Consider the following 10,956-nt stretch of genomic DNA (forward strand, 5'->3'; position numbering starts at 1 on the left):
TCGCTAATTATAACAATATGTTTACTTTTGTGCTGTAACATATAGCTATAATCAGCGGTGGAAACATATTTGCGAACGCCGACCGTGTGCGGCTATTTCTTGTTTGATCGTCTGATCAGTCGGAAGTTGCATTGCAGAGGCGAGAAAATGCCTATTCAAAATATAATTATTTTTGGATAGCTCAACATGAATTTCCTAAGCGACCGTAGTTTATTATACATTTACCAGTAGAATATGGCGCAGAGAAAATATTTTGCCGCATGCAACTTCCGTCCAAACTCGACGAAAGAATTCGTGACTGTGAACTCTCTATTTGGCAGAAACATAAAGAAAATTAAATAACTTCATGAAGGAGTGAGACATAGATTCTACATTAAATAAATAGTCCATACACCAGTTCCATTTAACTCTGAAATTATGGCAATTAATAGACGAACTTACACTGCAATGAAGGATTTAACATGGATGCCGTTTTCACTGGCACTTTTTCACTGGCACTTCTCGTAATGAAAACAATTCCTTTGACGTTTTCACATACACGTCGTACAATAAATCTACTGCTAGGCACTTTTAGTATTACACATTTACTTTACACTAAAACAATATTATTTTTAACGATAATAATACGGCGGCAAGACATGCGCGTCCGACACAAGTTACAGGAGACAAGAGAAGAATGAGTAACTGTTCATCGAGAATATCTCGTACATCAAAAAAAAAAGTGTAAAAGTGTTCTTCTTCTGTCCGTTTTTCGCGCCGCGGTTTTCAAAGTCAATAACTCACTGCATCTCTGACGGCGCTTCGACAATAAACAAGTTACGTCACAGGTCGTCCACCTTTTACATTCTCGCAACATTATTTGCTAGCTGTAGCTGTTGCCGAGCGACTGCTCGATTAGTGAATGATTTAAAATGATAAGGCAATCACATAATGTTACAAAGTTTAATACGCAACAAAAGAAAATGAAAGGAAAGAAAATCTAGCTACAATTGTATTCGCATCTTTTACCCACTTTTCTAAATAGACACCAGCGTTCTCAACACATTTGTCCCATAATGATACCAATTTCAATATGCTCTGTTCGTGGAAGTCCGTTTGCTTGGTGTATAGAGATCTGCGATCATCTGAATTCAGAATCACAACTGCTGCAAAGCGTTGGATGGGATGATGATTTCTTCGTGGAACCGAACAGATGAGAGTTCAACGGTACAAAGTCCTCACTGTAGGGTGGATGCTGTAGCACCTGTCACCAAAATTGAACGATTTTTTCATAGACACGAGCGGCAACGTGATGGCGAGCATTGTCATGCTGAATTTTGATACTGTCAGCATTAATTTTGTGGTGTTTGTCACGACGGGCATCACGCGAGTTTTTATGTGGGCTGCAGCATTCACTGTGATCCCTTGTAAAGCTAAGTCCACAAATAACACATCACGCATGTCCCAGATCACTATCACAAGCATTTTTCTAGCAGATTGAGATACTTTTAACTATTTTAGTACTGACGAACCAACATGTTTCTAGTCTGTAGAGGGCTGTTGGGTTTTGGGAGTGTAGTGGTAAGCCCATGACTCATCACCAGTGACGATACCTTGGTGAAAGCCATGCCCTTCTGCGTCGTAATGCTTTAAGTTATCCAAGCTTGTCATCGTTCGCTGGCCGTTATAGTAGACTATTAGGTTCTTAGGCACACTGCGATCACTGACTTCACTACATTTTAACATGTCATGAACACTGTCGTATACCGAACAGTAGGAAATGTTGAACTGCTGAGATCAGGTAGCTTAATGGCTCCGACATTCTGTGGGGCTGCAACTTTTATCTCCCCCTCCCCCACCCCTCCCCACGGAGCATAGCGAGTCACTAAGTTTCGCACGGCGGTCTTGCAAGAGTGCATACCGCCAGGCATCAGGGGACATTGCTAAGGTCTTTACAGTCCACCTCATGCAAGCTACGCGTATCTCTGTGAATTTCATTCAGTTTATGACCTTGGGCCCACAGATATCGAACTACCCTCCACAGCTCTTCTCAAGCTTATGACAGTAACATGCACGCCATGTTTGTTTCGTAGTTCAGGCTTTTCTCACTACAGCTGTTCATGAAATTAAAATACCGTCTGTAGCGCGAACTTCAAACTATGTCGTAGTGAAATTTTAACGCTCTAGCTGCAATACCAGGAGAGAAAAAAAAATGCATTAGTTTCCGATACTCTTTCGTAGATTTCACTTTCTCCTTTGTTATTATAAGGTTAACTGAGGGTCTCTATCAATTTACTTTCTACATCTACTTGCATACTCCGCAAGCCACGGTGTGTGGGTCGGGGTATCTTGTACCACTATCAGTCTGTTAGTTCCCTATTTCTTTAGCAAATGGAGTGAGAGGAAACTACTATCCACATGCCTCCATACGATCCATAATTTCTTGTATAATATTTAAGTAGCCCTAACGTGAAATGTACGTTGGTGGCAGTAGAATCGTTCTGCAGTCAGCTTTAAATGCCGATTTTCTCAATTTTCTCATTAGTGTTCCGCGGAAAAATTATCGTCTTTCTTCCGAGGACTCCCTTTTTTGTTCACGAAGCAACTCCGTAATACTCACTTGTTGATTGAACCAGCTGGTAACAAATCTAGGAGCCCGTCTCTGAACTGCTTCGATGTGTTCCTTTATTCCGATCTGGTAGAGATCCCAAACACTTGAGCAGCACTCAAGAATGGGTCACAATGGTGTTCTGTACGAGGTCTCCTTTATACATAAGCCACACTGTTCTAAAATTCTCCAGTAAACCGAAGTCGACCATTCGTCTTCCCTACTACGGTCCTTTAATGCTGCTGTCTGAATATTTAACATGACCTATGTTACCTTAATAACTACAGATATTTTGCATACATTAGCTGTTAAGAGGATTGCTTGTTAATATCTTCGTGATTTCTGGATTACATTTTCCAGAAAATTTAATGTTATGTCTCCAGTCTTATAGTCTCTACACTCCGACTTGAATAGCCCTTCGCTTGGCACTTGATTTCATTATTTTAATAATTTCGACGGAATTTTATATCACTTTATGCCTTGTTTTCAAAAGTCTGTAGAATTCTCGTTCCCTTTTCCTTCAAACCCGACTTCAATTTTGTCTTCCATCGCATCCAGATAGTTCGTTTCCCTCTTAGAGGCAGTTATCCACTCTCTCCTCTATGTTTAGCAGTACAAGTTCTTTGGCGCTCTTCATTTACGGGACGTTAAATCATATCATTGTCTCCTCGCTAGTTTCTGCATTACACAGCACCAAGTTTCCTCTTACATTTCTCTATCACAAGTAGAGCCCTGTGCACCTACATAGAATTGTAGCGTAAATGTTAGCTTCCAGTTATCTTCCTTTTACGTTATGTAGACGCGATCTTGGTGAAGGTGTTTGATAAAACATAAAATTAGACCTGGCGGATATGCGAAGCATAATAGTCACCTGGGAAGAGAGATTAAAAAAATAAGAGTTTCCCAAACAGAAGCCGCCAACAAGCGCAGGCAGCTTTTGGAATTAGAGAGATCCATAGGGGCGCGGCCGAGCAGCGTTCCGTCTTTGCTGACAAGGTCGGGCAGGGTGCTGACGTAACGGCAGAGACTCCGACACTCCTCTCAAACTGGAGCAGCTGGTCGCAGCCCCTGGAGAGGGCCGGCGCGTCCGTGGCCGCTGCGTATAAATACCGGACGCCGAACTGCTGGGGCCACTCGCACTACCGCCTCTGTCTGCTACGCAACATGAAGGTAAGCCAGCTGCGGAGAGAGTCCGTCGCACAAGTACTGGCCGTTGTATGCTTCTCCTATTGTCAGAATCTGAGGAGGTTTCGTAGGGCACATGACCGAAATTTTTTATTTTTTTATTCTGCCGTAGTCAGGTCCAAAGGCACTCTGCTACTTCTGACATTGTGAACTACGTATTCTGTATTATGTTTATAGCGACATAAATGTTACAAAATGTCTTTTATTCAATAAGGGTTACAACACTTAGAAACAACTATATCAGAAATCGTAGAGAAACAGTAGCTATAATAGAAAAAGCAGAGTTTATTTAGTCCCAATAATATCAAGTTCGGTAGATTTAAACTGAGGTCACTGACAGCAACAGAGGTCAGAGAAGGGGGGTGAAGAAGGAAGGAAAGAGAAACGTCATAGAAGACAGGTAAAAGAGAGAAGAGGGAAAGAATTTGGGGTCATTCACTGAAAACTGAAAAGAGAAAAAGTGAGACTTCCTTTCTGACAATAAGAGTTGATTCCTTAAATGCCATTGGACGTTCAAATGGGCACAAGATAGACGACAGCTTGTTCCAGTTGCAGACGCATTTCCGAAATTTTTTCTTCTTTGAATGAGGATAGCCAGGATATTACATTAGTGAGAACTTATTTTGTGATTTTGGTGATGTGACAGGTACTTCATCTATGACTTGAGGTACTGCAAGCACCATAGTAACTTAACTTGTTTAGCAGCAACCTTCTCAACTGGCGGTATGTAGTGCTGACACGATCAGGTAGACAGATGCTGCAGATTTAACGATCAAAAGCGTTCATGGTTTATGTCGTATTTCATCGTGGCTGTGTCAAGACATCAGGCATTACACTGACAGGAAGGTTTGGTTACCCTATCGAGCCAATAATATTTTTTTGTTTTCCTCATAATTACAATTGATGTCTGTCTATAATTCGATTACCTCCCTCTGTGTGTCTGTACTGTGTGTTTGAGTGTCCTTATGTATGCTATTATGAGTATGTTTATCATCTTCGAATACAATGAATACTGGCCCAAATGCTGTAAATCTCCTCACTACTGACACTGTGGATACAGTCATCAAAAATTGCGCGCTTAAGTGTAAACTTAAAACTAATGTGTATCGCGTAATGTTGCAAAACTGAATTATTAGCTTTATACTGACCAGAAGCCTCAATCAATGTTTGGCCTCGCATTTGGCAAGATATTTTTAAGTTACTTGTGGAGAAACAGAATTGGCTTTAAACTATCTTTTGCATTATGAATTTGTAGTAATAAAGCGATCTTACTTTTTCTGTAGAAATTTCCTCTTTATTTTGTCAGATTAGTTTCGAGCAACTCACATACAACTGCAACGTGATTTTGTTCCTTTATGGACATAACAACTGAAAATTCGTCCTTGTTACAGTCTTGCAATATACTAGAAGCAAAAACCTTAGTGGTCACTAAATGAGCAGCTGAGTATTAGGAGAATTAAATACATGATTTTATGTACAGGGCTATCTGTTTGAAGTAAACAAATTCTGTCATAATTACTATTACGTTACCAACATATTCTTGATTTTGATGCACAATGAATTACGTTATACCCATTATCCATGTGTTTAGAATGAATAAAGCTAGAAAACTGATGTTCTCAAAGTCTATGGAATGTGCTCATTCCTAACTGCAAGCTCCTTGCAAACAATGAACGTCGTTACGTAGCTCTCAAGTCCCAGTTTAATTATACTAGAGCGATATTAGTGACTAATTGTGAATTATTGGGTAGATATTGTCCTCTTCTAACGTTCTGAAGTCGAATTCGACAGCTAAACTCCGCTCCTGTGGTGCACCCCCTCCCTCTGAGAGTACATATTTACTACACTTTAGTGCTTAGTGATATTCGTATTGAGAGAAGATTCTAAAGTTTTATATGTAGTAGACCGTTGTAATGACACATGACATACGGACCAATTTTGTCATTTCAAAGGTGTACGTCGTCCTGTCAGCGCTTGCTCTCTGCGTCGTCGCCGAGCCACCAGTCGACCGGTCGTACCTGCCTCCCAGCTCAGAGTACGGACCTCCCTCCGCCTCCTCTCTCAGTTCTCAGTACGGCGCACCAGCAGCCAATGCCCTCAGCACTGAGTACGGAGCTCCTTCAGCCAACGGCCTCAGCTCCCAATACAGTGTGCCTTCACTAACGGGCGCAGCTTTTGGACGCTCAGGCGCTTCCAACCAGGCTCCAGCAGCTCGCGTCTCCTCCAGCTTCGGAAGCGCCTCCTCCAGGAGGTTTGGAACAGGCAGGAGGATCGGCGGTGGTCTCTCCACTCGCTATGGCGCTCCTTCGGCGGCTGGCCGTGCCGCTGGATTAGGAGGACTCGGCCTGTCCACACAGTACGGCGCGCCTTCATACTCTGGTGACCAGCTCTCCACTCAGTACGGTGCGCCATCTGCTAACGCTGGCGGACTTTCTCCAGTCTATGGAGTGCCCGGATATGCCTACAATCGGGCTGGAGCCCAAGAGGATGCACTTGCCGTAAGATACAACCTCTATTTTATTAAAGTGTTATTTACTAAACAACACGACTGCTACAGTGATAATAAGTTTACACAGCTAAAATGACAATAAGTAGCTAGTAGTGTAATGCACAGCGTCTACATTTTTATTATCATCTGATTAAAGAATTACCTTTCTGACGTTTCTGTGGTCCTGTGCAATTTTCTTCCAGTCAGGGGTCTGTATTACGTAGCAATGCTTTAGACAAATGCAGAAACAAAACAAGATAAAGTTGTTGCCTGAAAATTTGTTGCCAATATTTCTGTATGAGACAGTTAACGTTGCTATCATTAACATTGGCCACACTCACGTTTATCGAAGTTAAAATATTTTTATTAAATGTAATATCTGGAAACATTCACTTTCGAATGAAATTAATTATTTAAGATGGGAACCTACTGTGGTAGACTCAGCACTCACTCTATAATTCACAATTTAAAGAGAAATTCTAGGCGCATACCTCTTCTTTTAAATAACGTATTTTGGATGCGTAGAACTTTCTTTTCAGTTATTTAATACAGTTTTCTCAATAGAAAAAAGAAACTATTTTGGGTAAAGTGCCCAGTAAGGTAGAACTTTACATAATTGAAAGTCGTATGGGAAGATTGACATCCATAGAGTTGTAAAAACTTTTAGCCCTGTACATATTAGAAATACATATTTGGTGATGGAAGTGGATGTAGTATACATCCATTTGCTACAATTACTCCGTAATCCATTGACTATGCCACTGACGGAAACTTTAAGTTACATTACTGTTGACTGTTGGAAACGCTGTAGAATTAACGAGTACTTTAAATTTACTGAAAGGCCGTTTGAATTAGTTAGTAATTGTGGCACTCATATTAGAATACCTTAAGTATTCATACATGAAATTAGTCAATGAACTAAAATAAATATACCTGTTAATCAGCTGTTAAAGTGGAAACGCACTAAAGCAAAACTATTTTTTCCCACCAGGAGCCGGCCAACTACGAGTTCAGCTACTCGGTGCAGGACGGCGAGACGCTGAGTGACTTTGGACAAGAGGAGTCCAGGCAGGGGGAGAGCGCCCAGGGCCAGTACCGCGTGCTGCTGCCTGACGGCCGCAAGCAGATCGTCTCCTACCAGGCGGACGAGGGCGGCTACAGGCCCACCGTAGAGTACCAGGACACCGGACTCACCGCCTACTCCGCCGGCGGATACAGCTACGGCAGGGGCCGCGCCGGAGCTGGAGCTGGAAACGGCGGATACCACTACTGACCAACTACTGGACTGTTCTCAACACGCAGGAAACGATTATTCCATCGAAAATAGAACTTAAAAATGTATGAAGTTATATTATGTATATATGTAGTTATTTATGAAGAATGGATGTTATTGTTCTTGTGATTGAATGAGAGTCTGGTGCCTCGCGCTCCACCAGACAAGTCATATTTCATTTTCTATGTGTTGCTGAATAAATAGAGCGATTTATACATAATGTTATCTGTTTTTTTCTGTGTTCCATAATTATGTCAACTCTACATTCAGACCGACTGGGTCCACTGAAAATGAAAGGACATTTCTTAATACATAGGTTTATACTAACAAAGTTACTAAAACTCCAGACATTCTCTTCTCTGAATACCTTGTTTTACGTTAATAATTTAAGCCTACTAATGAATTTGAGTTTCGCAATGTAATATGATCCACACTTTTCATAGCTTAAACGATCTATATTTATGTATAACATATTTAATCTTGCTTCGAAAATGATTGTTAATTCAAATGGCTCTGAGCACTATGGGACTCAACATATGAGGTCATCAGTCTCGTCATTGTTCGTTCAGACTTAGTCAAGAAATTCGAAAAGATACAATCTCAGACACTTCGCAGTTGTATTAAAGTTCTGAGGTTAGGGTAGATTACGCTCTATTCGAAAACTACAAGATAACTCAATACTTCAAAATAAAAGCACTCCACCAGTTTCCATTACCTTAGTATTCTGGCATTAGTGTCATTTCTAGTATTCTGGCATTAGTGTCCTTTCTACTATACTGTCTCTTCCGTTAAGGGATACTAAACAGGTCTGTCAGTTTCGACATCTGAATACCAGCAAACTTCAAAAGCACTCCACCACATTCCACAACTTTAGTACTCTAGTGTCCATTATGCTATACTGTGCACTATGTAATAACAGACTACACATTTGATCATTTTCGGTATCCATATACAGACAGATTAAAAGTACTTTGTCAGTTTCCGCTATTTTGCAGGTACATGATAAAACAGAAATCCAGGCTGCCTCTACGAGATATCGCCACTTTAGTACTCTAACAGTAGTGTCTTCCGTGGTATATTGTTTAATATGCTGTAATAATCTAAACAGTTCTGGGAATCCTGGCATCTAAGTACATGGAGAAAGTGAGTTATTGTTTCTCAGTATTTCAAGATTTTAGGGAGTTGAGTCATATTCATTTGTGTGTTCATTTCTTATTATTTTCTACAGGAATTCAATATAGGTCTGTGATGTAACTAAAAAACATTCCCTTTTAGCACCTCTCTGTGAAGACGTGTTTTTGTGCTCCACGGATTTCACAGTTATTAGTGGAGTAAACATTATTTTATACATCGTAAATGCTTCTGACACGAATAAATAAATAAATAGGGAAAATAGTGCGACACTTGGAACAGAGTTAAAAGATTTAATAAGCTATATTTATTCACAACATAAACCGTATCATCTGCAAAAATTATTTATCATTTAAATGCCTGCCTGCATTTATTTCGCTGGTGACGCCAGTAAAACTATGTATTGGTTGATGCTACAAGATTGTGGATGTCCCCTGGCCACTTACACGCAGTCAAGCAGCCTTTATTAATGACCATACATCTGAGACTCATAACTTGTCAGGTACCAGCGACAGAGCAGTTAGAGTGTAAGTACGTCGCACACGGTTTCTCTCGCAAGGATAAACAGTGTCAATGTGATAAACTTACAACACATATGTCGCAATGCCCAGCGCCTGAGGATGATGTCGGTGATAAAACAGTTTTATAACTACAATGTTAAATGCGAGAGAAGAGAACTGTTGTTAGGAGACGTGGCATCCATTGCAGGAAATAGTTATTACTGTAATTAATAAAAGATAACATTTTTAAACTGTATTTCTGTTTCTGTTAGTACTGATGAGAATAAAGAAGTCACCTAAAGTTATAGATATACTATTTATGGGTAGTTACTCGTAATCTACGTAAAACGCATGGTAATCGTTATGATGTGGAACGTGTCAACAGAACAAACCTAGGACACCTACATTGAAGTGACGAAAGTCATGCGATAGTGATACGCAATTATACAGATAGCGGTAGTATCGAGTATATAACGTGTAAAAGGGAAGCGCATTGGCGGACCTGTCATTTGTACTCAGGTGATTCATCTGAAAAGCTTTCCTATGTGATTATTGTTGTGGACTGACAAGACAGCCAGTCCACAGTGACGGGTAACCGAAAGGCACGCATTTACACACGCCGGCTGGCGTTATGTCTGAAACAGGATACGTAATGAATGCTATAAAGAGAAGTACGTAGCTTCTGGAATACTTAACTTTAATCCATCATTTGTATACAGCATTCTTGATGATACAAGTGAGACTCTCTCTAGATACATGCAATGTAATGCTAATGGCGCCTTGCTAGGTCGTGGCCATGGACTTAGCTGAAGGCTATTCGAACTGTCTCTCGGCAAATGAGAGAAAGGCTTCGTCAGTGTAGTCGCTAGCAAAGTCGTCCGTACAACTGGGGTCGAGTGCTAGTACGTCTCTCTAGACCTGCCGTGTGGTGGCGTTCGGTCTGCAATTACTGACAGTGGCGACACGTGGGTCCGACATGTACTAATGGACCGCGGCCGATTTAAAGCTACCACCTAGCAAGTGTGGTGTCTGGCGGTGACACCACAATTATGACCGCACGACGGGATTTAACAGACTTTGAACGCAGAATGGTTGCAGGAGCAAGACACTTGGGACTTTCCATTTCGGAAATCGTCGGGAAAGTCAATATTCCGAGATCGACAGTGTTAAGAATGTGCCGAGATTACCAGATTTCGGGCATTACCTCTCACCATGAACAGTGAACTGACCGGCAGCCTTCACTTAACGACCTAGAGCAGTGGCGTTAGAGTAGTCAGTGCTAATGGACAGTCAGCACTGTGTGACTTAACCGCAGAAATGAATGTGGGACGTACGACGAACTTATCCGTTAGGACCGCACGGGAAAATTTGGCGATTATGGGCTGTGGCGCCTGATGATTGACGCGAATGTCTTTGCTAAAAGCACTACTTCGCCTGCAGAGAATCTCCTGAGCTCGTGACCATATCGGTTGAGCAATAGATCGCTGGAAAACCCTGTACTGGCAAGATGAGCGCCGATTTCGGCTGATAAGAGCTGATGGCAGGGTTTAAGTGCGGCGCAGCTTTCACGAAGCCATAGACCCAAGTTGTCAACAAGGCACTGTTCAATCTGGTGGTGGCTCTATAACGAATTAACTGGGTCCTCTGGTCGAACTGAACCGATAACTGACTGGATATGTTTATCTTCGGACACTTGCAGACCATTTGCAGCTATTCTTGGACTTTAGATTCCCAAACAACAATGGAATTTTTATGGACGACAATGCAGCATATCACCAGGCCACAATTCTTA

The 10,956-nt window shown here is 41.4% G+C and overlaps 1 protein-coding gene across 1 annotated transcript; it reads left to right on the forward strand.

Moving 5' to 3' along the window:
- Positions 1-3,732: 3,732 nt before the first annotated feature.
- Positions 3,733-7,747, forward strand: LOC126088595 (pro-resilin-like). Its single transcript, XM_049906799.1, has 3 exons — positions 3,733-3,757; positions 5,725-6,270; positions 7,252-7,747. The coding sequence occupies exons 1-3, from the start codon at positions 3,752-3,754 to the stop codon at positions 7,531-7,533; spliced, it is 834 nt and encodes a 277-aa protein (XP_049762756.1). The 5' UTR covers positions 3,733-3,751; the 3' UTR covers positions 7,534-7,747.
- The last annotated feature ends 3,209 nt before the right edge of the window (positions 7,748-10,956 follow it).

Source organism: Schistocerca cancellata, chromosome 6 (assembly GCF_023864275.1).
Source record: "Schistocerca cancellata isolate TAMUIC-IGC-003103 chromosome 6, iqSchCanc2.1, whole genome shotgun sequence".
NCBI classification, from domain to species: domain Eukaryota; kingdom Metazoa; phylum Arthropoda; class Insecta; order Orthoptera; family Acrididae; genus Schistocerca; species Schistocerca cancellata.